The following is a 27,804-nucleotide window of genomic DNA, read 5'->3' on the forward strand; positions in this document are numbered from 1 at the left end:
GCTCCCTGGCTGGAAGAGACCTGGTTTACTTCCTGCCAAACGAGCAGCGTTCAAATCCGAATGTCAGCCTCTCACCTCCCCTCCTTCTGGAAGAAACTCATTGTTTATTTAGCCTTCCGTTTGTTGATCACTGTGGCAATCTTGTTAGGAAGGGCTGTGGGCATGCTGCTACAGGGGCAGAGCAGTGCCAGGAAGGCTGGTTTAGACACAGCGAGCTGGCCGTTTACTGTCTCCAGACGGTCTTAAAACATCTCACTTGGCTGAAGGGCACTTTTCATGACTTTCATCCCCACCCTCAGTGGGGATCTCTCAAGTGGACCCCCATTTTGTTTTCTTTTTCTTTTTAGAGATGAGGTTTCATTATCTTGCCTAGGCTGGTCTTGAACCTCTGGGCTTAAACAATCTTTCCTTACCAGCCTCTTCGCTAGTTGGGACTACAGGCATGCACCACCGCACCCAGTTTGGACCCCTATTCTTAAAGGCAACACCCAGTTTCAGGCCCTTGTTACCGCTATTATCTTTCCCCACAAGGCAAGGAGAAGGACCGCACCTGCCTGAGCCTGGCAACCAACTAGCACACTATGTCTACGCCGGGGGTCATCAGACTTTTCCATAAAAAGCAATGGGTAGTAAATATCTTCAGCTTTGCGGGTCATCCTTTCCACTCTGCTGCTGTTGTGGGAAAGCAGCCACAGACATTATGCACATGAATGAATGCGGCTGTGTCCCAGTAAATATTTATGGACACTGAAATTGGAGCTTTATGTAATTTGCACATCACAAAATATATATTTTCAAAAACATTTTCAACCGTTTCAAAATGCTTCTTGGCTCATAAGCAGTAGAAAGGCGGGCAGGGAGCCGGGTTTGGTCTGTGGGACTCCATTGGTCAGGCCCCGAAATAAGCAACGGCAAGACAAGCTCTCCCACGCCCCACGGCCCTCAGTTTGAAGTTTTGCCTTTGCCTTTTTCATTCACAGCTCTGGCTGCTAATGGATGAGAGCCAGCCATCAACAAGGAATTTCTGCATCTTGGTAAAAACTAAATCCAGCCAGAGGTAACACAAGCGCCAGTCTCGTGGGGAGTCAAGACCAGGCCAAGAAGAAGAGGAGGCTTCTGATTTCCTCTCCTGGTGTGATCATGTGTGCAAAGATACAGCCTCTTTCCAGAAGAGGCAGCAAGTCAAGTCACAGAGCAATTTGAAAGGGCAACCTGAGCCTGTGTTCACGTTCCAGCCATCTTCACTTAAACCTCTGCAGTGCACGCCTGCAGAAATAATTTAGAACCCCTAATGGACTTCCCCACACAATAGTAAGAGTTTATTTCAGCCTCTCCAACCCTGTCAGGTGAACTATGCTAATTGTACAATTCCCAGAAATTCCATGGGGCGGGCCCTGGACCATACGCAATCCTAAACTTCCAGGGCCTCAGGCTTCCTCTGTTTTTCCCGTGTGATATTCCCCTTTGCCACACTACCCATTTCAATTTGCTTGTAACAACATCAAACCTGGAACCAGAGAGTTTGCCATGCAGAAACCATCCTGAGCTGCTCCTGTTCCGGTCTGCCTTTGAGTCCATGGTAGTTCGTTCACCAGCTCAGTCTGTGCACTTCTGAATTTATTTATTTATTTATTTTTTTCCCAGACGAAGTCTTGTTCTGTTGCCCAGGCTGGAGTGCAGTGGCACGATCTTGGCTCACTGCGACCTCTGCCTCCCAGGTTCAAGCAATTCTCCTGTCTCACCCTCCCAAGGAGCCAGGACTGCAGGCACGCTGCCATCATGCCCAGCTAATTTTTGTATTCTTAGTAGATACGGGGTTTCACCATGTTGGCCAGGCTGGTCTCAAACTCCTGATCTCAGGTGATCCACCTGCCTCAGCCTCCCAAAGTTCTGGGACCACGGGTGTGCACTACTGCATCTGGCCTGGTCTGTGCATTTCTAAAAGTGTTTAATTGTCCCTTCAAAATCATATTAGGCACACCTTGCCTCGTTAGTATTTGTAGAGTGAAGCCTTGTTTAAAAAGGGAACCATAACAGGTTAAATGTTGTCAATACAATTTCATGATTTTTTAAAAATTTTGACTATTATTTTCATTGATTTAAAACTTATTAACCTGGGTGCAGTGGCTCACGCCTGTAATCGCAGCACTCTGGGAGGCCCAGGAAGTTAGATAGCTCCAGCTCAGGAGTTCAAGACCAGCCTGGGCAACATGGCATAATCCCAGCTCTACAAAAAACATACAGAAATTAGCCAGGTGTGGTGGTGCACGCCTATAGTCCCAGCTACTTGGGAAGCTGAAGTGGGAGGATGGCTTGAGCCCAGAAGGTTGAGTCTGCAGTGAGTCATGATTGTACCACTTCTTTCTAGCCTAGGCAACAGAGTTTCGCTCTTGTCACCCAAGCTGGGGTATAATGGCATAATCTCAGCTCACTGCAGGCCCTGCCTTCCAGGTTCAAGCAATTCTCCTGCCTCAGCCCCCCAAGTAGCTGGGATTACAGGCATTAGCCACCATGCCAGGCTAATTTTTGTATTTTTAGTAGAGACAGGGTTTCACCATGTTGGTCATGCTGGTTTTGAACTCCTAACCTCAGGTGATCCACCTGCCTCAGCCTCCCAAAGTGCTGGGATTACAGGCGTGAGCCCCCGCACCCAGCCACTTGATTCTTAATTTATAAATCTGTAAGTGTCCTCTGTCCCTTTCGAAGAACCTCATGCTATGGATTTTAACTACTGAGAGACACCAGCAAGCATCAGCTAAGCACCCGTAAAAGAGAATTAGAGGCGGGGTGCAGTGGAGTCGCTTGAACCCAGGAGGCAGAGGTTGCAGTGAGCCTAGATCGTGCCATTACACTCCAGCCTGGGAGACAGAGCGAGACTCTGTCTCAAAAAACAAAAAAAAAAAAGAAAAAAAGAAAAAAGGAGAATTACAAGAGGAAAAGAAACCTAAAAGGAGTACAATAATCCAAAAGGAGGCAGTGTTCTGAGCTGCAAATGGAAAAATCACCTCCCCGTATGTGCATGGTAGGCTAAATCCTGTCACCGAACAGCTTCGTGTGCTGGGATATCCCTTTATAAATTGGCAGGAATCCACTGCCTTGTATTTCAAAGGTCCGAAGCAGATGATTCTCCAGTAATGCGCATTGAATGCCCTCCCATCCACTGTCTTCTACAGAACCCCATGTGACCCTCTGAAACAGGACTTCAAGGCAATTTAGAGGATCCCATTCAAAACCCCAGAAACCCGGCAGAAAAGAAGGGACCCCTTCCAGAATGTCACTTAAGACGTGGACGGCTTCTGTTGTCCCTGCCCAGGGTCGACAGCCAAGTCATTTCAAGGCTCCTGGGGATGAAATGTGAGAGAAGATTAACTCTGCTTTCATCTTTAAAAACATGAAAAAATAAATAACATCAAAACAAAGGCTGGGTAAGAAGGACCTCGATCGACCCGCATACATAAGTAATGGTGCATTCATCAGTCCCCACGGCCTGCTCAAGCTTGCGTGACTTTACTTGGTATAAGACTGGGGATGTGAGGCAGAGATGCACTCAGCATTCAAGCCCGAAAGACCCTGAGTCCTTGCACCACATGGCAGTGCTTCCTTCCTCTCTCAGCGAAGAGGAAAGACATGGAATTGATCAGTTTCTTGGCTTCTCCATTTCAGGAAGATCCACTGAGGCATCTTAGCTACGCTGGCCATTTCATCAGTGTGGAAACTAAGCTGATTAATTGAAGTATCTTTTTCTGGAAACACCAGGAAGGCATTATGTATCTTTATTCAATGATCTGCGTCCTATCTTCTCAGCTATGAAATTCTTAGGAAAATACTTCATATCCACTAGGATGACTATAATAAAAAACATGGATAATAACAAGTGTTGACAAGGATGTGGAAAAACTGGAATGTTCATGTGCTGCTAGTGGGAATGTGAAATAGAGCAACCACCTTAGAAAACAGTCTAGTAGTCACCATGTGATCTAGCAATTCCACTCCTACATATGTGCCCAAGAGAAATGAAAACCTGACCACACAAAAACTAACACAGCACAGGGATATTCATACAACATTATTCGTAACTGAAAAGTACAATCTAAATGTCCATCAATGGATGAATGGATAAACAAAATGTAGCAAATTCAGATCATGGAATACGATTTGGCAGTAAAAAGGAATGAAGTAGTATTACAGGCCACAGTATGAACGAATATTGAAAACATTATGTCAAGTGAAAGAAGTTGGGGCTGGGCATAGTGGTTCAAGTCTGTAATCCCAGCACTTTGAAAGGCCGAGGTGGGCAGATGACCTGAGGTCAGAAGTTTGAGACCAGCCTGACCGACATGGTGAAACACCATCTCTACTCAAAATACAAAAAAAATTAGCTGGGTGTGGTGGTGGGCACCTGTAATCCCAGCTACTTGGGAGGCTGAGGCAGGAGAATCGTTTGAACCTGAGAGGTGGGGGTTGCAGTGAGCCAAGAACCCAACATTGCACTCCAGCCTGGGCAACAAGAGTGAAACTCTGTCTCAAAAATGTTGAACACAAAAGGCCACATAGTGTATGATTTCATTTATATGAAATGTCCAGAATAGGCAAATCCATAGAGAGCAGATTGGGGGTTGCCAAGGGCTGGAGTGGGGGAGGGGGAAACGGGAAATGACTGATAATGGGAACACAGTTGCTTTTTGGAGTGATTAAAATGTTTTGGAATTAGATTAGCAGTGATGGTTGCACAATGTGAATATACTAAAATCACTGAAGTGTACAAAAAAATTCTCGGGAAGTGAAAAATGAACATTTATTGAGTCCTGTCTGCCACAGCTAAGCCCTACAGCAAATCCTCATGGTAAGTCAAGAGGCTGGTGAGGGCCAGGTTCAGCTGGAGATGAACATCCAGAGAGAAGCTGGGATTTGCCCACCATCACCCAGCTTAAGAAACAAACCCAACCCATTTGGTCCAAGCCCATGGTCCATTGTCTTTCTGCTGCACTGAGCAAGGCTGGGGTCTTGTTCCTTAGACCATTTCCCAGCCATGTGACCCTCAGGAACCTTGAGCTGAGCCTCAGCTTCCTCCCATGTCCAGGCTGAGTCCTCTGTAACTGGCCCTACAAGCAAGCTTCAATGATAAAGTACAAGGTAGCAGTCCCATTTCTTGTTTTCAGTACTGGAGGTGGAGTCCTCAATTCATAACAGCTCAAGTTGATCAGACATTTTACTGTAAATGCATGTTTTAACTTCCTGTGTTCGTATGTGTGGGGTTAAGGAACTTCCCACAAGATCAGATGCAGAGAATCTCCCTGAGAAGCCATGGAGAGGTTGTGTGGTGGATGTGGGGTACCCCATCTCCTGGGAATGCACAGAACCCCCATGACGGTGCTACTCTTCCACCCTCTTTCTCTGCCTCCTCATCCTGCCAGAGGCCACCATCAGCTAGACGTTTTGAGGCAGCCTCTTGGATATGCCCTTCCCAGTTGGAACAGCAGGCCGGGCACTACCCATCCAAGATGTCCGCAGTGCTCTGGTTCTTCACAAATGAACTAATCTCATGATTAGGTGACAATCACACATGGTTTCAACTAATTCCCGTTGCTCTCCTTAGGTCTTGGAGGAGGAGAGCCATAAGCTCCAGGATTCTATTTTTATTTTTTATTTTTTATTTTTTTTTTTTGAGACGGAGTTTCACTCTTGTTACCCAGGCTGGAGTGCAATGGCGCGATCTCGGCTCACCGCAGCCTCCGCCTCCCGGGTTCAGGCAATTCTCCTGCCTCAGCCTCCTGAGTAGCTGGGATTACATACACACGCCACCGTGCCCAGCTAATTTTTTGTATTTTTAGTAGAGATGGGGTTTCGCCATGTTGACCAGGATGGTCTTGATCTCTTGACCTCATGATCCACCCACCTCGGCCTCCCAAAGTGCTGGGATGACAGGCTTGAGCCACCGCGCCCGGCCAAGCTCCAGGATTCTTATCAAATCCTGCCTGTGTATACTCATTTGGGGCAGGTCTCAAAAAAAAAAAAAAAAAAAAAAAGGAAAAAAAGAAAAAAGGAAGGTACTGTATTAGCTGTCATTCCCATGGACCATATTGCCTTCTTGCTCTTCATGAGAACTGTCCCTTTCAAAATAATTCTAAAATCAAGTGGCCAAAAGACCATTCAGGATTCTTGCCCATCCAGCTCCGTGAAGTACAGCAGTTCTTACTGCTATGACCATCTACACTGTCAAGGCTATAAACTGCCCCTTCAGTGCCTCAAGTACAGCATATGCACCAGAGAGCTGCACAGAAGAACCCGGGTAGATCCTGGTCCTTGCTTTGGATACACCTGTGGTACCAGCAAGTCCAATCCTCACCCTCGCCAAGGACATTGCACCGGTGGAAATGTCCCTAGGGCTGCAGAACATCACCCTATACACTTGTGTCTAACAGGTGACACTTTCCTTAGGTGGCTTTCATGTACCTTATTTTTAAAATCACATTCCTTGGGTGGGATCAGAACCCTGTTATCCTGTAAGAAACAGAAGGACAGAGGTTTGGGAAGTGCAGAAGCAGGACCCTAGGCCACTCCCCTGAGGCATGGTGACACCTTGCTCCACCATGAGTGGCCACAAACACAGAGAAGACCCCAAAGACAGCACTCGTTACCAATGGCCCTGTAAGGGTCTAAGAGCCTGGCTGAAGTGCAGGAGAAGTTGGCCTGTTTTCAGCCCCCTGTCCTGGTGTTGATGAGGCTGGCAAGCAGATATAATAGAGCCTTAAGAGTCATAGACTTGCATTTGTTAACTGACAGGCAAAACAAAACACCATTTCCCTCTTCAGATCGTTGGTGGTATGAAAACAAATAAATTACTCAAAAATTTGTCCAAGTTTTCTTTTGGAAAATTGGAAGCAAATCCTTCTCTCCATACATCATGAAGAAAACAGCCTAAGAGTTTCAAAGTCCCCAGGATTCAGACGTTCTCAACAGCTTCCCCACTCCGTACCTGTCATCCTTAGGGCACCTCTTGGTTTGCAAAACTCTCTACCATGTGGCTCTTCCTTTGCTCCTCTGGGGAAGGGTTAGGGATCAGAAAGGACCGATGATTCCATCGAAGCAACTGAGCCAGGGCTGCAACCAGTCGATTCCGATTTTCCACTGGCCCAACCTCAACCTATCACAGGTACTGCTGGTCTCAGCCAGCCCTTCTGGAAGTCACCCCCGTGTGTAGCACGGAAGACCCTCGGCAGCGCTGCCCCTCCTCAATTCAGACCAGCACCCACCCAGTCACCATCTCCAGGCACAGGAAACCATGTGCTAAGACACGAGTATTAAAAAAATAAGTTGCGTGACATTTATTTTGTCTTGTTAACATTAATATCTTGTAGAAACATTTTTATTGTCAGTATAAAAATTAACAGGTTTTATTAAATACTTTCTCCAATTTTGTAACACATAAGATCAGTGTAATCTGCATTCATCTTGCATGGCTACTGCAAAGTGAGTGGGTGTTTCAAAGCAAAACACAATACTTTAGTACAGAATGAACAACGGCAATATTTTGTCTGATGTAGGTATGAGGTTGGATCTTTTGGTGAGGTCCTGCCAGAATTAGATGAAAGCAATCCCTTAAAAAGACAGACGTTTCCCCAAAACTATCAGCAGAACAACTCTGTGTTTCAATTTTCTATGACGGGACTTGAAGATCCTAGCAGGCGTCTCCAGCGCCAGAGTCTGGAAGCCATTATCAAAACTCACTGAAGAGAATACAGGCTAATCTGATTAATGTGCAACTCAGAAGCAGAAGGCCAGCTGCCAGAGAGAAGCACATTCTGCTATCATCTCAACTGCGGTCTGTCCTCAAGGAATGGATTAAGGCATCTTTTAGAGGACTCTGGTACCATTTGCCTAGGGAAGTCCAGTTAGACGTTGCGTTGACGTAATGACAGGGCCGTATGCCAAACTGAAACACCTTCCTATGAATGGGTTCTTTTACCATGGGGCATTAGGAAGTCTAAGAACAATCGTCTGACAGCAGCGTTTAAACACAAATAAATCAAAACTTCATTTTCCCCAAATTAGTCATATATTGTAAATATTTCTCTTTTCAAAGGATCTGATAACTAGTTAAGTCCAAGCCATAGATTAACTAGTCTGCTGTGCTGCCTGCATAGAAATGCCACTTAAATTACAAAAAAAAACCTATAAATGATTAATTGTTTTGTATATTACCGATTCATTAATAAATTAATGTTATACCATTTTCCCTGAAAGCAAAAGTATTTTTCCACCTCTGCTTGGTGAAAATTAAGAAATTCTGTGTAAGAACAGCATTTAGCAAATAGCTATTAAAAAAACAGAGACCAATTTTCTAGGTGCACTGGGACATCCATTTAAAATCAATACAAAAAATAATTCCTTGTAAATATATAATATATATTTATACATAATTTGAATATATTTACATACATCCAGCACCTATATACTGCATTTGTGCTCTGTAAGTGTGTGCTGACATAAATCTTCTCCAATTATTACAAAATTAACAAGGAAGGCAGAACGCACGTCCGCCTTGAGTCCGACTGGTCCACAGCCAGTACCCATGGCAGGTGAGAGGGGATACGTGGTGGCATGTGGCAGTCCATTCCTCCAGAAACCTTCTTCTCCTCCTGAAGATTAAAAGTTTTCAACTGTATAAATCTTTACACATAGGCTGATTCCTTTTCCAATTATTTACTCCTCCGATCCATATATACAAGCGGAGAGAACCAGCTCTGGGAGGCACGGTCTCCCTGCTCAGGGTAGCTCGGTTCCTGGTGCCGTCCTGTTTGGGGACAGGCAGACACAGTCACTCATGTTTTAACACTGCCGTTGATGTGTGGATACTGAGGAAGGCATGGTTCATAAGGCATGGGGTCTGGAGAAAAAACAGAATCATCTCCTGAAGAACAAGAACTTCTTGTGTCAGGGTAACTAGGTGAATACTGTTCGAGAGGCTGACTGAGGTCCAAGTATTCCTGAAAGAAGGGAAGAGAGACGTTTTATTTCATCTTGGGTCAGGATAACAAGGTGAATACGGTTCGAGAGGCTGACTGAGGTCCAAGTATTCCTGAAAGAAGGGAAGAGAAGAGTTTTATTTCAAACACAAGGTCTTGAGATGTGGGTACTGAATGCAGGACAGGACAGGAGACCCCGACAAGGTGAACCCAGCCCACCTGACTTCCACGAAGACCTCCCCAAGACCCGCCTCTGATGTACTCCACGCTGCCCTTAGCTTTTCTCTTGGAACCCATCATAAATCAACCATTGGCAGGTAGAGAACAATAAACCCTAGTTGAGCTATAGGGGCTGGGCAGGCAACTTGCCTTGGCATGGACCTAAATGACCCTCTGAGTCTCTACCTCCTCCTCACTGAAGCCGGGGTTTCAAATGCAAGCCCAGGCAGAATGAGAACGGGTAACGTGTTGTGGGTCCCCAGGCCCCCTTTAAGTAGTTGAGACCTTGAATATTTATTTTCTGCATTACATTTTACTATTGTAGTTTCTGGGATAATTGAAGGGGAATACTTCTTCATTCAGCGGGTAATTTAACAGATGTAATTCATTACTCTCAGAAGCTCTCCGAGTTGAAAATGTAAACAGGTTCAAAAAAGGCTTGGATATACTCATGTACGTTAAATCCAATATGCAAGTTAAAGGAAACTTCAGGAAAATATAAGTTAAATTTGAGATTTAGAAAGTGTCCTCTACTCCCTGAGGCGTCCAGTGTGGTGCTGCAAAGAGCCTCCTGGACCACCCCAGGGTGATGCTTCCTCCAACCTGGGTGCTCATGGACTGTTTTGTATGGCCTGAGAGCTAAAGAAGGTCTTTAACATTGGTAAGTGGTTTAAAAAAAAAATCAAAAGAAGAAAAATATCTTGTAGCATTAGAAGGACATACAATTTGCCAGATGTGGTGGCTCACACCTGTAATCGCAGCACTTTGGGATGCAGAAGCGGGCCGATAACCTCAGGTTGCGAGTTCAAGACCAGCCTGACCAACATGAAGAAACCTCATCTCTACTAAAAATACAAAATTAGCCAGACATGGTGCTGCATGCCCGTAGTGCCAACTACTCAGGAGGCTAAGGCAGGAGAATTGCTTGAACCCGGGAAGCGAAGGCTGCAGTGAGCCAAGATTACACCATTGCACTCTAGCCTGGGTAACAACAGTGAAACTCCATCTCAAAAATAAATAAATAAAAATAAAAGGACATAAAATTTATATACAATTATATAAAATGCCAATTTCAGGATCCATAACATGTTACTAGAACACAGACACACATCTATTTACATATAGTCTGTGGCTACTTTGGGGCTACAGTGGCAAAGTTGCGACTGAGAGCATAGGGCACTTAAAGCTGAAAATATTTACTCTCTGGCCCTTTACAGAAAGCAGTTGTTGACCCCTGTTCTGAAGCTCTGAAAAGCTTTCTAAACCGGGAGCTTGTGGGTCTCTCTGCCTCCACTGGGCTGGCACAGTGGGGCAGTTCTGCTCACACATCCAGAAGCCAAAGACTATTCTATGACATGTGGTTTTGCTGAGGGGGGCAAAAAGTGAAGACTGCAGCACAAACAGCCTCAGCGTTATCAGAAAAGAGCCCATGGAATGTTGGCAACTAGACATTTTTAAAGACACACACACACACACGAACACACACAACACTACAATTCATCACCAGGGTTGGCAAGAGAAAGAGTCCCCATCCCAGAAGGGGGATGTGTCAGTTCCAACAACATCAGCATTAACCACACAACTGGAAACAAACACGCCCACCACATCAAAAGAGAACTTTTTGCTTACAATGATAAAAATGAAATTTTGTCCTAAATGGAACCATTTTTCTCGAGCATATGGTAATGATTTTCACAAGGAAAGAAACTTCGATTTTTACATCCGTCAGACAATATGGCATTCTGCTTTTTTATTTTTGGGTACTAAATACAAACCTCGGGATGAATGGACCCACTCTACATGTAAATATATAAATAAATCACATTGAGCGTAGACATGGGATTATTAAAATAGAACTTCAGTGCTTTTCCTAGGCTTTTTTATTTTTATTTTTTTTCTTGAGACGGAGTCTTGCCCTATTGCCCAGGCTGGAGTGCAGTGGTGCAATCTTGGCCGAATGCAACTTCTGCCTCCCAGGTTCCAGCAATTCTCCTGCCTCTGCCTCTTCAGTAGCTGGGATTACAGGAATGTGCCACCATGTGCCACCACGCCCGGCTACTTTTTTCTATCTGTAGTAGAGACAGCATTTCACCATGTTGGTCAGGCTGGTCTCAAACTTCTGACCTCATGATCCACCCTACTTGGCCTCCCAAAGTGCTGGGACTAGAGGCTTGAGCCACTGTGCCCAGCCAACTTTTCCCACTTTCTAAATGAAACCATAAACGTTCAGATCTGATAGGAAAAAAGTAGGGATATCAGTAGATTCCAAGTCTCCAGTTAAAGGAACTAGAAACAACAATTTTGGCAGAAGAAGAAAGTTGGTTTCTTTCCTCCCTTGAACTGTTCCTTTCCTTTCAACTTCTGAAGGTCAGCTGTATTCATTTAAATCCAATCTCTTCCTTTATCCAGCACAGGCCACAGTCAGACACACAAGATAAAGCTGCTAAGACTTCATATCACTACATGTGATTATTTTTTTAAAAATCACTCTAAAACTATTTTCTAAATCAGAAATTAAGTGTATTATTTTCCTTGTAAAATATTCGGGGGAATCTTAACTTTTATCTTGTTGAGACAACTGCATGTTTGGAGTTCGTGTCCTGTGTAAAAGAACACTATTGTACATCCTCATTAAATATCTCAAAATACATCCATTAACGATTTCTCTGTCTTGGGATTTGACTAGACTTGATGGGTTTATCAATCTTTCCTGCTCAGAGCATATGCTTTCCATAATTATAAAAGGCACTCTATCTGCATATTCAAGCAGCCACCAACACGGCTAAATTTGGACAATGAGTGACAGAAGAGTGTTTATTTTGTTGGCAAAGATAACTTTTTTTTTTTTTTTTTGAAATGGAGTCTTGCTCTGTCTCCCAAGCTGGAGTGCAGTGGCGCAATCTCAGCTCACTGCAACCTTTGTCTCCTGGGTTCAAGCGATTCCCCTACCTCAGCCTCCCCAGTAGCTGGGATTACAGGTGCACACCACCACACCCAGCTAATTTTTGTATTTTTAGTAGAGACGGGGTTTTGGCATGTTGGCCTGGCTGGTCTTGAACTCCTGACCTCGTGATCCACCTGCTTCAGCCTCCCAAAGTGCTGGGATTACAGGCGTGAGCCACCGAGATCATAAATATTTTAGAGAAAATAAATATTTTAACAAAAGCATGTTTTTATGTAAAAATCATGTAAACTGCCCATTGTAGAAAACCATGTACGTTTTCATAGGTCTAGATAGAGGCTGCAAGGCACATACCATTAGTCGACAGGATCACATAGGATAGTATCGTAACAGAAGCTGGCGTTACAAAACTTTGTTGTATTCCATCAAGCAAATGATGATAAGCATTGTCAGTTCACCCACTAATAACCAGGGCACAGACTCAAACTTGCACAGGAACCAAACTCCTTCCCATGCACACCAAAACGCTGCCACTGACCACTGCTTTCTCGTTCCACTCTCCCACACACACACAGGACTGCTCCACCACCAGCTACACTGAGGATGGCTGCGGGTATGCCCCTCTATCTTTGGTTTCTGAGTCAGAACTCACATACTGAAGTTCTGAGAAAAATCATGATTTGAGAGGAACACACGGTTGAACTGTCTGACTGCTCTGGGAAAATACTAAACAAGACCGCAGACTCCAACCAACAGCCAACAGGGGAGTGTGCGTTTTAAATGCTACAGGCGTCTTATGAGCCAGCCACGGACAAGGGGCTTCTGGAAGGAGGTTCTTACCTCATTGGTTGTGAGAGTGAGAATTCGATCCAAGTCTTCCACCAACTGCTTGAACGTTGGTCTCTGGGAGGGCACTGCATGCCAACAATCCCTCATCATCATGTACCTGGGAAAAATGGATTTCCTTGAATTAATTTCATATGCACTAGGTACGTGGTTGCAGTCAGTTTCAACAGGCAATATGGAGATGTGTTGTCAGTTAGGAAAGTGCATTAGAATTGTCCACGCCACTAGATTAGGAGGTCAAGAATAATTTTCCCAAAAGGTTCCCTGCCAGTTCCTCTGAAAGGCACTGTGACTTACAAAGACCGCACTTAAACCAAAACGTGTTAGGAAGGCATCTAAGCCGTCAAGAGGAATGCATCTATGTGTTTTCCCTGGTATCCCTGGGCCACAATCACATCTCACAATGGCATCACACCCTAAAGGTGCTTTGGAGGAAACATATTTCCGTGGATTGGTCTTCAGTCTTCCCTCCCCTGCATCAAAGCAGCTCTACTATTTATCTGCCCTATGCTTTTGGGTCTTAACGCTTGACGAAGCTTCCTGAGTTTTAAAAAAACAATACAACAAAATTTACAAACTACAACTTTAAGTTTTTTTTATGAATTAATCTGCCACCACTGGCTGCATGCTAACTTCCTGAACTAGGTTCCCAGGTCTTATCTTGATCATGGGTTTTGACAGACCCCTATGTCAAAAAAAAAAAAGTAATAGGAATGACAAAGGGCACAATAAATGCCTTTATGTAATATGCTATAAAATGTGGCCATTCATCAGACATCCACTGTACACTGAAAAGCACTCATGGGATTACTGATATAAAATCCCCATGAAATGATACACAATAGACGGCAGTCTCTGGGACAATCACTTTTAGTTAATCCTGGGGGGCGGGGGAGGGGCTGAGGCAGGAGGCAGAGAGACTCCTTTCAAAGCACTGATTCTATTGCACCAGGCACACGTCACAAACACAACATAACTCCACTGCAAGTGTGAGGTAGGTTTTGCTAGAAACCAGCTCAGGGTTTTACAGGCGATCTGGTGCTCTCAGGAGGGCACCTGGACACATTTTTAATTCTCAGCACTAAAACGTAAGTGAAGCTTCGGTAACCAGACACGGGTTCCTTCGCTCTGAGGAAACGTGGCTGGCGTCAATCTGTAATGGCAATTTTCAATGGTTCAAGAAGTTCCGGAAACACCCATTCTCCACCCGCCACGACAGGGCCAGAAGGGGGCCAGGCACAACCAAGCGGGAAAGGCTGTGTTGCGTCCTTAATCCTACACCCTGCAGGGTGGCCCTGTGGCTTTCTAGCTTGTTTCCTGACCGTGGGTCTTCCTGTTACTCCACAGGGAGACTGCGGGACATGCAGCACAGTGGCCCAGAAGACCGCTCCCACTGGCTCTGCAAAGTCGGGAGCCCTCGGCCAGGCAGCCAGCCACCCTGAGATCCAAAGCCCTCTCCATACTCAGAATAACGTTCTCTCTCTCAGACACGTAATGGTTGTCGGTCTCACTATCTATCTCAGTTCTGGATTGAGCCCAGAGAGCTTCAGCCGTTCTTCTTAAGAGTGTGTTTAGAAAACCAGGGGCCTTCAGAAGTGAGATACAGCAGGAGAGGTATTACTGCCGTGGCAAGTCCACCATGGCGCCGGCAGGAAAGACAACAGTCCTTACAGTTCGTTGGTGCAGTTTGCTGGTTTATCCATCCTGTGTCCTTCCTTCAGCAGCTTAAACAGTTCCTCCACAGGAATCCCTGGGTAGGGGGAGCCCCCTAAAGTGAAGATCTCCCACATTAACACCCCAAAGGACCAGCTGCAACACAGGGAGAAAGCACAGCATCACTAACCCATCCACGTCGCGGAAACAAACATGCCCAGCTGAGACATAAACACCTCCTCACTTCTGAAGTTCAAAGACAAATGGGCCCTCCTGCCGTGCATCCGTTCATCAGATGTGCTCTTCCCTGCCCCCAAGAGCATCCCCAAATGAGGATGACATGGGGATGTTCTGATGGAATTTTCCATCAATAGGCAAAAAGGCAAACTGCCTTCACTCTGGAATAGAGCTGCTTATCTTAAATGTGATATTAGCAATGCAAGGATCTCAGTTTCTCTGTTTTAATGCCCTTATGCTCCTTTCCAAATCTCAATGTGCCTGACCCAAGGGTTGTGACCTACCAGGATAGGCAGTTGGTAGAACAAGACCAGCAAGCCACCTCTGCAAGATCACAGCTGCCCTCTGCGGCCAGCAGAACATCTGATGCACAGAGGCTCTGGAACTTACTAAGGCTGCAAAGGCAGCCAGCGCAGGGCTGGACTTGGAATGAAGAATCACATGCCCCAGATGAGCTGCACACAACAGAAACTGAACATGTCTCACAGGCCACAGTTTACACTTGACTCTTCAGAGACTCGGACTTCCTGAGCCAACTTCAGGAGACTCAGTCTCTGGGATGAGCAAGCAGAGAAACCCAGGTTTAGCTATGGCGTGGTCACTCTGGAAACTCACCCTTCTGAATATGGTGGTGAGTTTCACTCTGCAGTTTTCTGCGGGGCAAAAGCAGCGGCACAAGACAGGTAGAAACTGCCTCTACTTGCTGTTTGCTCACAGCAAAAATGGGATTGTAATGTCTTCTTTTTAGGATTGCTGAGAGGACCAATTAGGTTAGCATAGAATTAATGCCTATCCCAGAATTCTTCCTGCTCATGCAAATAAAAAATAGCTCAAGTGATTTTTTTTTTTTTTTTTGAGACAGAGTCTTGCTCTGCTGCCCAGGCTGGAGTGTAGTGGTATGATCTCTGCTCACTGCAACCTCCGCCTCCTGGGTTCAAACGTCTTGCTCTGCTGCCCAGGCTGGAGTGTAGTGGTGTGATCTCTGCTCACTGCAACCTCCGCCTCCTGGGTTCAAACGATTCTCCTGCCTCAGCCTCCCGAATAGCTGGAATTACAGGCATGCATCACCATGCCCAACTAATTTTTGTATTTTTTAGTAGAGGTGGGTTTTCACCATGTTGGCCAGTATGGTCGCAATCTCCTGACCTTGTGATCCACCTGCCTCGGCCTCCCAAAATGCTGGGATTATAGGCGTGAGCCACTGTGCCCAGACTCAAGTGATCTTTTTAAAGCTTTTTCTTTTGGAATAATTACAGACACACAGTGACTTTCACTCTGCTTCTCCCAATGGTAACATCTCTCAACTGATTTTTTTCTTTTCTTTTTTTTGAGACAGGGTCTCACCCAGGCTGGGTGCAGTGGTACAATCTTGGTTCAAGTGATTCTCATGTCTCAGCCTCCTGAGTAGCTGGGATAACAGGTGCAACACACCATGCCCAGATAATGTTTTGTATTTTTAGTGGAGACAGAAGGGTTTTGCCATGTTGGCCAGGCTGCTCTCGAACTCTCGGCCTCAAGTGATCTACCCGCCTTGGCCTCCCAAAGTGCTGATATTACAGGTATGAGCCACCACACCAAGGTTTCAACTGAATTTTCAAATCTAAAATATCAGTTGGAGCCTGACCCCAATGGTTTTTCAAGTGTACCATAATAGAAATATTCTACCGTGTTTCTAGAATGCTAACAAGGATACCAAGGCAAGATCAGACCTTTTTGCTGGGGGAGAAACACAGAGCATAGACCCTATGGAGGTCCCCTGCATGGACCACATGTCACACAGCTCCATTCTTTAAGGAGAAATCTGGGTGAGAGGGAAATGTGACAAACTACTCTCAAGTGGGAAAAGCTCCAGGATTACTCCTTTAACGGAGTGAAGCACATGCCAAGAGCTTGGCGAATTCGATAGCGGCTTTGTAGTTGCACATCCATGAATATGTTCAAGGGAAGGACTTCCGCTCTGGCAGGAGGAGGTCAGCGGTTCCACCTCCTATGCTCTTTGAAGCCAGGCAGATTAGTGACAGGGCATTGGTTACCAGCCTACCATAAAATCCGTCCTTTCTAAGGCCAGCTCCTGCACCTTCTACAAATGTGTGAAATGCAGCAGCCACTGAAGAATGAAGAAAGGTGAAGAACGTACAGTCTTTTTGCAACTCAATCCCAGGAAGAAGCCAGAGAAAAGAGAGTTACTCACACATCACTCTGATGAGTGTATACTCTATCAAAAAGGGCTTCTGGAGCCATCCACTTGACTGGAAGTCGCCCCTGCAAATGTATAAGAAAATGTAAAAACTAAATACATTTAAAAGAGTTTATCTTGGCGGGCTCAATAGGGCTGTGCCCTGTGTAAGAGCTGATATTCTCATGGTTTTTACTGGTCGGTCAACAGAGCCGAAATCAACCCCAATGAGGACCATACATCATGTGTGAGAGGCACAGATTTGGGCACATTAATAAAATGCCATCTCCATGGATTCTGTCTTTTATCTCCGTAGCACACAGATGCTCCTTGATCAATTAATAGGCAAAAATCAACCCAGTAACTTCCAAGCTCTAGTTTTTGCTATGAAAGTTCTTGATGAGAACCATAAGAAAATCCTAGAGGCTGCTGATTCTTCTGTAAATAAATGTTTTGCATTTACTAAAATTGACATAAGTGAACCCAAATTTGCATATTGAGAGTTTGTGAACAGTAAGGCAAAAGAATAGAAGTCAGGGGCAGGAGACTGGGCACCCGGCTCTCAACACTGACGGCCTTTCTTCTTGGAACATTCTAGCCCTCCACCCCCATGCCCTCCCCTCCCCACTGCATTACTGCCATCAACTTACATTTGTGGTCTTTTTGTAATAGTCTATGTTGTTGATATCTCTGGCCAGTCCAAAGTCTGCTATTTTCATCACATTGTTTTCTGTTACCAAAACATTTCTGGCTGCTAAATCTCGATGAATACACTGAAATCAAGAAAGAAATGGTAAATAACTAATTTCAAAACACCACAAGAACAAAAAGGAACTATATTCATTTCTTCAAATTCAGACAGAAAATATAGCTGATTTTTAAAACTAGTTGTAGTATACTCTAAGAAACACAGCGTGGCAGGGTGCGGTGGCCCATGCCTGTAATCCCAGCACTTTAGGAGGCCAAGGCAGGTGCATCCCTTGAGGTCAGGAGTTTGAGACCAGCCTGGTCAACATGGCGAAACCCCGTCTCTACTAAAACTACAAAAATTAGCCGAGCATGGTGGCATGTGCCTGTAGTCCCAGCTACTCAGGAGGCTGAGGCATGAGAATCACTTGAACCCAGGCAGCAGAGGTTGCAGTGAGCCGTGATCGCACCATTGCACTCCAGCCTAGGGGACAGAGTGAGATTCTGTCTCAAAAGAAAAAAAAAAAGGAAACCCAGTGTGGCTCTAAGATTAAGAAGATGGGTCAACGGAGATCATCTGAGAGCCTGAACACGACATGTATTTGTTTTGAAATGATAAATAAATACATAGAATGATGATTCTGAAGAGCCAAGGTAGACTAAATAACCATATTCTATCTGCAGGTGTCCAGCCACGCCGATGTCTTCCTTTCAGCTGCAAACAGATCTGTGTCCGATCATCCTAAAACCTTTACCCTCAACACTTGCTCTCCTGCCCTTCACACCCGAATTTTCAGAAGCGCTGGTTAAAATCCCGCACCGCATCTCCTTCACTCCTGGCCACTTCTCAAACGTTCTAACCTTTGTCTGCTCTTGTCCTCTCTTTCCTCTCTTCAGAACGTAGGAAGAACCTCTGAACCGTCAGACACAAACGACCCCCTCTAACTCCTCAGTCCTTCCTCCTCTGTGGCTTCAGATGCTATTGATCACTTGTTTTTTTAAAACGGCCCCTCTGTTTAGTTTTTATCCCCTCCCCTTCTCCTGAGTGGCGCTCTCTTCCTGCCCTCTCAGAATCTCTGGCTGGCTCTTCTCTTTCTCTGTCCCTTCAGATAGAGGAATTGTTCCATTAAGTTTATGTATTTCCGTATATCCTCACGGCATTCATTCTAAACATACACAAAATACGTGCAAGCTTGTACCTCCATCCTGACCTCTCTCCTGAGACCCAAGTTCGCATTTTCAACTGTCTATGCTACATTTCCACATTGACGTTGCCTTGACATCTCAAATTCAAGGTTGCAACTCCTCCAATTCTCATCCTCTTTGTCTCCCTTCATTGAAGAGCCACACACCAGTATTCTACCTATTCCTCCTAAGTCCTGTTGATTTCAACTCCAGACTGTCTTTTCGTGGGTCCGTACCACGCCCTTCCCGCTGCTAATCCCTTAGTCGAGGCCAGCGTCAGTTCTCCTCCACAGACTGCCATGCTGTCCATCAACAGGTCTTCCCGCTTCCAAACTCAGCCCTGTTGCACCACCCCCACGTCCCATGACTTCGGTTCCTGAAATGACCAGTGGTGTCCATACTTTTTTTTTTCTGAGACGAAGTCTCACTCCGTCACGCAGGCTGCAATGCAGTGGCGCAATCTTAGCTCACGACAACCTCCGCCTCCCAGGTTCAAGCAATTCTTCTGCCTCAACCTCCCGAGTAGATGGGATTACAGGCACGTACTGCCACCATGCCCAGCTAATTTTTTTGTATCTTTAGTGGAGACGGGGGTTTCACCATGCTGGCCAGGTGGGTCTCAAACTCCTGACCTCATGATCCACCCGCCTCGGCCTCCCAAAGTGCTGGGATTACAGACGTGAGCCACCGTATCCAGCCCAATCATGTCCTTTCTTGGCCTCTATCATAGCCCATGCCCATCTAGCTACATTCCCATAACAATGCCCACCTAGTCCAGTTTCTCAGAACACCTGCCTTCAGCTGAATGTGCCACTTACACTGAATCTACACACAGAAATATTAAATAATTGCTACAGAACAGCTAATTTATTGTCTTGACACTAACCCTTGGTTTGCAGAAAGATCGATTACAACTTTTCCTTTTTTTTTTTCTTCTTCTTCTTTTTTTGAGATGGAGTTTTGCTCTTGTTGCCCAGGCTAGAGAATGCAATGGCATGATCTTGGCTCAATGCAACCTCCGCCTCCTGCCTCAGCTTCCCAAGTAGCTGGGAATACAGGTGCCCACCACCACACCCACCTAATTTTGTATTTTTAGTAGAGATGGGGTTTCACCATGTTGGTCAGGCTGGTCTCAGACTCCTGACCTCAAGCGATCCACCTACCTTGGCCTCCTAAAGTACTGGGGTTACAGGCATGAGCCACCACGCCTGGCCTATAACTTTTCCTTTCTACAAATAATATGCTATTGTGAGCTGCTACATCTTAGTTACACTTTAATACAGCAAGATTTCCACAAGATACATGATGATTAGGGCCCTAATCATCACCCTGCATTTTGGGAAGAGATGAGACATAAAGAAGCAGATATCACCATCGAAGGCTTTTACACTGGTTACTAACAAAGGTTAACTATCACACGAAGCAGAAAGTCTTATCAGTCCATTCAACAAAGCTGAAACGGGGCCGATCTTAGGCACTCCACGAAATCGACAATTTAAAAAGGGGGCAAGTCAAGCGATCCCTGAAATCTAAATAAGGAACTGTTTGATTCCACTCCGACCCCCAGCTATTCCTTGTGTTCATACACTTCTGGGCCCCCTGGGTAGGCTAAGCCCAGAAACAGGAAAGCAAGCTTGCAATCCCTGGCCAGGCTGGAAGCAGGAAACGTGAGCGCTCCCAGAAGCTGCCTGGAGATTCGTCTGGGGCTGCAGCCCTGTTCCCAGTTTTGGAGGCCTCTTCAAATGAACTTCCAAGCCCCGGGCCAAACTCTCCCGGTGGTGTGCTCCTGCCGACACGCGCTCTGTGTGTCTGGCAAGCTGTGTGGTCAGAAAATGTGCTTCCCACGCACTGGGCTCCCACCACACACTGAAGCTCAGCTTGCACAGAGCCGCCGCCGCCGGCTCCCTCCACCATGTTCTCAGCGAGAGCCAGAGTCTAGCGCAGCCATCCCTCATCCCAGGTGCTAGGAAACATCAAACCCAGCCTCTGGGTTGAATAAGAGGAGACTTGGAACCCACACCCAAGAAAAAGAAAGTAATCAAAGGCAAGCCAAATCCCCAACATCCACAGGAATGCGATCTGTTCTCCAGCACAGAGAGTTGACCATTTTATACAATTAGGGCCCTAGGACAGTTTGGTGTTTCATTTTCCCACAGGTGAAGGTCAGTGGGTCACTACGGGAAGGAAGACCAACACCCCTATGATGTAGGCAGTATGCCCTATGCCCGGTATGGTTGATGACGCTGAATTCCTGTGCTGACCTATGATATGAATAGTGTTATACCCATTTCACAGGTGGGGAAGCTGGGGCTTCATTTAAAAAAAAAAAAAAAAACTGCTCAGGGCCAGGTGCACTGACTCAGGCCTGTAATCCCAGCACTTTGGGAGGCTGAGGTGGGCGGATTACTTGAGGTCAGGAGTTCAAGACCAGCCTGGCCAACATGCTGAAACCCCATCTCTACGAAAAAATACAAAAATTTGCCAGGCGTGGTGCCTGTCGTCCCAGCAACTCAGGAGGCTGAGGTGGGAGAATCACTTGAACCCAGAAGGTCAAGGCTGCAGTGAGTTAAGGTCATGCTGCTGCACTGCAGCCAGGAGACAGTCTCAAACAAAACAAACTGCTCAGGTTTAACACTTTGAGAGTTAACTGGGTTTGGGATTCGGTTAAAACAGTAAAATGAGTGTGCTTTGAACTAAAAATGGCCAGGATTTTATAAATTATTGTGTAAGGCTCAAATGCCCTATTACCTGATTGCATTACTGTACACACCGTGGTGTTTCTTCACTTCTGTGTCTCCAGTCCGCAGCGATCACACACACAAACACACACACACACACACACACACACGCACAACTGAAAGCTGCTGGAGGCCAGGCACTGTGTGCTGATCCCACCTGTCCAGCGCTGAGCCCAGATGAGCCCAGGACAGCAGTGATGATGTGACCAACAGTGCTCTTTTGCCCCTTCCTTCAGGCAAGCAGGTCTCTAACAAGCCCGTGATTCCCCACTGTAAGGTGACGGGTGTGGGAAAGCCAGGATCGGACCCTTTCCCTGGTTCTTCATTCTCCACCTTCAAGAATAAGTCCTCCATTTTCGGAAGTAGACCCCTCCCCCAAGGGGACTATTCTTAAAATCTTCATCTACCACCATTTTCAAACCTATTCTGGGTCCTCAATTGCAGGTGGCCTCCAGCAAGTGGCTTTGGAACCATGCAATGTCCTAAAGGCCCATCCAACATCCATTTTACCTTGTGCTCTTATTCAATGTAGAGGTAATGAGGCCACACTGGGGGACTAAACAGACCCCTCCTGCCCCCACAGGGAATCTCACTGGTCCTGCCTCAGTTCAGAGAGAGATAGGGGTCTCCTGAGAGCAGGAGTCGGGGACCAGGTGACTTAGGTCTGGGACCTGCCACTCCACTCTTCAGACCTACAAGTCCCCTTCTCAGAAGTGAGGACAGTGATTCTGACACATCTGGGCTCAAAGTGTCCAAGACACTTTCTCACCGGCCTCATCGTCCTCCCCCATACAATGGGGATCCAAATCCCACCTATTTCGGGGTTGTTCTGACATAAAGCATATGTAAGATGCTTTATGTCAACTGCTCTACCACGGTGCCTGGAGGATGCTTAGCTTCTCCCAGCGTGGTCAGTGATTAACAATAATGACAGTTACTATTGCCACAACACTTTAATACAGGTACTTCTGTTCTTCCATTATGAAATGGATTCATTTGCCCTGCTTAGCAAAGTTCATCTGACTCTTAGTTTTCTCTCCACCAGCTCCAAAGCAGGAAGCAGCTGTGAGTCCTCAGGGTGGGCTGGGCAGGGTCCCAACACTCGTGCTTCTCACCAGGCTGCGCACTGAGGCTCTGCTGCCTGCTCCCTCCTTCCTGAAGCTCCAGTCTGGAGCCTCTGCGAACCGCATCCTGGTTTTCCTGCTGCTCAGGCTGTGCCTTTTCGGCCTCCACCACTGTTCCTGGTCTAGAGATTAGTCAATCTCTAGATCTGAGAATTTTCTCAGGACCTGACTTCAGGCTTCTGTTCTCCCCTTCCCAGCTTGCCCGCAGATGAGTTTGTCCACGCCCATGGCTTGAACACACAGCTCCCTTTGCTGGCTCCCACTGTGAGCCCACCCTCAGAGCTGAGCTGCTGCCTGCAGCTTCTTCATTATCTCCCTTTGGATGACTCAGATATGGTCAAGACAAGCTCTAGATTTTCCACCCAAATCTAAGCCCCTTGCCCTGCCCCGATTCTCAAGCCCTCCAGACTTGGAAGCTGTACCACCATCCGGGTTCTCAAGCTGGAAATCCAGAAGTCATCCCTGATCTCTCTTTCTCTCCCTCCTATCTAACCAACCCATTTACTATTCCAAGAGCAACGTATGTCCAACATCAGCCCATCAGCTTCTCTCAGTGTCTTTGAACCCAACAGACCCTGTCCCAAACCACCACCACCTTTGACAGGGGCTCAGCCTTCCTATTCACCACACGAGCAGCAGTGGGAATCACCTTTGAAGCACAGACTGAGCCTATTCCTCCCCACTGGTGGCCTCCATGGCAGTGACAGCTAAGTGCAGCGTCCCTGCATGAGTAAGACCTCATCCCACTGTTTGCCCCATGGCACCTTTTTCAATATATATATTTTTTACAACCTTATCTTCATTCCCACATTTACTGTCAATTTCTCTCGCTGTCACCCATGGTTCCTGCCACAAGCAGTCAAGGGCTATGTCTATTCTGGCCACATTGCTGGAGAGCCTGACCAAGGGCATGAGACATCCAGGGTGCTCTAGGAACAGAGGTTGAAGGATTTAATAAAATGACAGGCCAGCCCTCCTGCTGCATTTCTCCTAGTAGCCCCACCCTGCTGGGTGCAAAACTGCTTCCCCCCGTCTCCCACACAGGTAGGGCAGGGAATGACCAAGGCCAGAAGATCAAAATAGGCGGCCTACAGGTAGGCTACCCTCCCAGGCTTATTTAGGAAGAGTTCACAGCTGCAGAAAAGGTGGGATGGCACAGTGGGTATCCACGGCTGCTGGATTTGCTTGTCACACCTACTCAGTCGCTTGCTGTCTCCACGTCCCGCCCCACCGACCCCCATACACATACACATAGTACATGCACTTTATGGCTGGACCGCTTAAAACTGAGTTGCAGGCATTGTTGATACTTTACATATCTCAGTTCTTCAGCCTATTTCTCCTACAATAGACACCACTGTCACCAACCCCCAAATTCAATATGGATATAGAAATATAATCAGTAATATTATACAGTCTATATTCAAATTTCCAGCATTCACAAATGTCCTTTCTAAGATCTGGCCACCCTCCCAGCCCTGCAGAATCCAGTCCAGGATCCCACTTTTACACTTAGGAACTGTCTCATCAGCCCCCTTTATCTGGAACTGTCTCCCCAGCAGTTTTTATCTTTTGAGACACCGACATTTTGAAGCCATATCTTTCTTGTCAAATGCCCCATGTTCTAGATCTGTCTGTTGTCTATAGACGCCAAATATTTTTTGACATAGGTAAACTCCCCTGCATACATGCACACATACACACATGCGTGCACACAGACACAATCGCAGAAGTCAAAACCGTGTTTAATTAGTTTCCTACAATCTTTACATTGGGAGAGTTTTAGAGAAAAAAAAATCCGGAAATTCTTAAACTCTAAACTCTCTTGAAAAAATTTTTAAAAGTTGTTCTCAAAAAAAAAGGTGAAACCCCATCTCTACCAAAAAAAAAACCAAAAACCAAAAAACAAAAAAAACCCACTTAGCCAGGTGTGGTGGTACATCCCTGTAGTCCCAGCTACTCAAGAGGCTGAGGTGGGAGGTTCACCTGAGCCCAGGAGGTCAAGGCTGCAGTGAGCTATGATTGTGCCACTGCACTCCAGCCTGTTTGAAAGAAAGAAAGAAAGAAAATCCAGAACCCGCAGTAGCTCTGGGCCATGTTCCTATGTGAGCAGACAGCAGAGCCGAGGTGCAGCCTTTGAATCTCTGCACTCGGAGTGATCTGCAGGCCTTGCTCATGTGACTGGCATGGCCACACAGAGACCTGAGTTTGTGATCCTTCAAGCAATCCAGACCCCCAGTGACAGAGGGTCCATGCCCACCAGAGGACCTCACCTCTTTGGGGACCCAAGGAATCCTGGAGCTGCAATAAACTGCACGGCAGGAAGGAGCAGTGCCCACCTCTGCCCAGGAAGGAGCAGTGCCCACCTCTGCCCAGGAAGGAGCAGTGCCCACCTCTGCCCAGGAAGCAGCTCTGGCCCTCCACTTCCCTATGTGTGGGGCTGACAAGGGACTCTTGGGTCATCCAAAATGCCTCCGAGGCTATCTGGGCACCTGTCTAACTACTTTCGGAATAACTGAAATGTTTCAAGTTCCATGGAAAGTGGCATGCCTGGAATGCAGGCAGTCCACCTCAGGGGACCTGGCCAACTTCTAACTAGAGAGGGTCACCCCCCAAATGAGACAAAATCAACGCAGATCTCCAGGAGGCAAGGTTACTAAAATACCCCTTTGTTTGACCTTTACTCTTAGAAGATTTAATGCCATATCAAACCTCAAACACTGAACACCTAACGTCTATGTTCAAAAACTCAGTAACCACAAAATAAATGAAGCTAAAAAGAAAAAGGAAAAAGAAAATCATCCAATTTAAAGGGACCATCTTTAAAACCATCCATTTTCCACCTGGAGGGCTGAATTCCCAGGGAAATCACACGTGGTCCTGTCTCATATCTTTTCTGCTCATCTCTGCAGCGATGCTATAGGCTTATGAGGCTGCTTTGGTTTCAAAGAGTTCATTAAACTCAAATGTGAATAACGCAATAAATATTTTCCAGGTGAACAAGACATGCGAGGGCTTGATCTAGCAAATGAGCATGTCCAAACTGCCTGTTTTTTTTTTTTAAAGACATTTTTAATTGGAGGCCGCCCAACCAAGTAGAATGTAAAGGACTCACTTTTTGGGAAGCCAAGTACTCCATGCCTCTGGCCAGCTGGTAGGTGCATGACACCAAGTCCTTGAAGGTCATCTGCTCCTCAGGAACACGGTTAATGTCATAGGAGTACTCCATCCCGGGTGGCCTCCGGGCCCGGAGGTATTCTCGGAGGTTGCCTTTAGAGGCATACTCAACTATGACATAGAGAGGTCCTGTTGAAAAGAAGAGAAGCTCCCTGAAGAGAGAATCCAGGGTCTGCCCCGCCTTGGGCAATTCGGCAAAAAAAATTTTAGTTATTACAAGCCAATGCTTTTGGTGGTGGTGGTGGTGGTTTTAAGTTTAACATACAGAGGCCAGGCACAGTGGCTCATATATGTAATCCCAGCACTTTGGGAGGTCAAGGCAGGCGGATCACCTGAGGCCAGGAGTTCAAGACCATCCTGGTCAACATGGTGAAACCCCGTCTCTACCAAAAATACAAAAATTAGCTGGGCACAGTGGCACATACCTGTAGTCCCAGATACTTGAGAGGCTGAGGTGGGAGAATCGCTTGAACCCAAGAGGTGGAGGCTGCAGTGAGCCAAGATCACACCACTGCACTCCAGCCTGGGCGACAGAGCGAGACTGTGTCTCAAAAAAAAAAACACACACACAAAAAAAAAGAGAAAAGTTTTAACATACAGAAAAGCACACATAAAAATAGAACGCTTGCGTTATTATCTCTCCAATACAGTAAATCAGCCCTTGGTCATGACAGTTTCAAAAGGCTGTAGGAAATAAAGACACAGTTGACATGTTCTTCCCTGTCACTCTCATGCTGTCACCTGTGCCCTCCTGGAAAGCAACGGTCTCTCCATTCTATCCTTTTGTTTTGTTTTCAAGAGTCAATAAATAATATATTATTTTTAATCACATAAATAATGAAATTCTTAAGAGCTTTGCAATGTTCTTTCCTCATACATTACCCTTCTGGAACCTGTTGGGCTTATAAAAATACATCCAGATCGTTCCTTTTCACAGCTGCATACACTCTATCCTATAAACACACCACACTTTATTTATCCGTTCCCTTACATGCATGGGCATTTGCTTCCAGGTTTCAGCCATAACAAACAGTAGGCAATGAACATCTCTGTGCATGTTTCCTTGCACATGTGCGCAATCATTTCTCCATGGTATAGGCTTGGGGTTGGCAGACTACAGCCTGCAGGCCAAATCCTGCCTACCGCCTGTTTGGGTGATTAAATTTTACTGGCACGCAGCCAGGTCCATTCATTTCTGTTCTCCTAGCGTTGCTTTCTCACTACTGTGGCAGACACGAGAAGTGGCGACAGAGACCATAAGGCCCACAAGTCTAAAATGTCTACAGTCTCCCTTTACAGAAAAAGTTCGCCAATTCCTGTATAGACCTACGAGAGAAATTGCTAAGTCAAAGATAGGCGTTTTCGAGTTTCCTAATTACTTAGCAAATTGATTCCAAAGTGCCAGTAAACATCAATGGAAGAAGCCAGGGTCTCTCTCCCCCAAGGAAAAGTACGTTTCCCTTTGTACCACTCTCTTCTCTTGTAAGCTATTCTTGGGAGCTCAGCCATCTGTGACCCACAGCAAGACATGGATTCCTCAATCCCTGTTTTAAGGGAAGAACTTCTCAACCAAAACACAGGATCTTATTCTGAGAAATCTCTCTTAGCACTTACAAAACAAAAACATAAGGAGACTGCCTTTTCCAAAACCCCTCCAGGTTATGACCTGGAAACAGCAGGCCCCTCCAGGCCCTCGACTCCAGCGTCACTCTGCACCTTCCTTTCCTACTTTTCCACAAAGGTACGGGCACAGACCCTTTGTGTTCATGGCTAGGAACATCTTCCAATGGGGATTTTAAAAAGAACTTTCAACGTGCACATGGGGCGCTCTGGGAGCAGGATCCAGAAGCCCAGCCATTTCTAAAACGACTCTATCAAACTGCAGCGTATTTGG

At 46.1% G+C, this 27,804-nt stretch overlaps 1 protein-coding gene across 15 annotated transcripts in view; it reads right to left on the reverse strand.

Moving 5' to 3' along the window:
• Nucleotides 1-7,301: 7,301 nt before the first annotated feature.
• FGFR2 (fibroblast growth factor receptor 2) overlaps nt 7,302-27,804 on the reverse strand; it is a 120,449-nt gene continuing 99,946 nt past the window's right edge. For 11 of the 15 annotated variants that reach the window (XM_074382984.1, XM_074382983.1, XM_039465117.2 and 8 more), the window contains 6 exons: nt 25,849-26,039; nt 17,650-17,772; nt 17,015-17,085; nt 14,605-14,742; nt 12,928-13,033; nt 8,518-8,987 (listed from right to left, as the gene is read on the reverse strand). In XM_074382984.1, coding sequence (XP_074239085.1) covers nt 8,823-8,987; nt 12,928-13,033; nt 14,605-14,742; nt 17,015-17,085; nt 17,650-17,772; nt 25,849-26,039 — 794 coding nt within the window. In that variant the 3' untranslated portion in view covers nt 8,518-8,822. Of the gene's footprint in view, nt 9,080-12,927; nt 13,034-14,604; nt 14,743-17,014; nt 17,086-17,649; nt 17,773-25,848; nt 26,040-27,804 lie in introns of all 15 variants that reach the window. The other 4 variants (XM_003922140.3, XM_003922141.4, XM_074382980.1 and 1 more) reach the window with 2 other exon arrangements.

Source organism: Saimiri boliviensis, chromosome 12 (assembly GCF_048565385.1).
Source record: "Saimiri boliviensis isolate mSaiBol1 chromosome 12, mSaiBol1.pri, whole genome shotgun sequence".
Lineage (NCBI taxonomy): Eukaryota > Metazoa > Chordata > Mammalia > Primates > Cebidae > Saimiri > Saimiri boliviensis.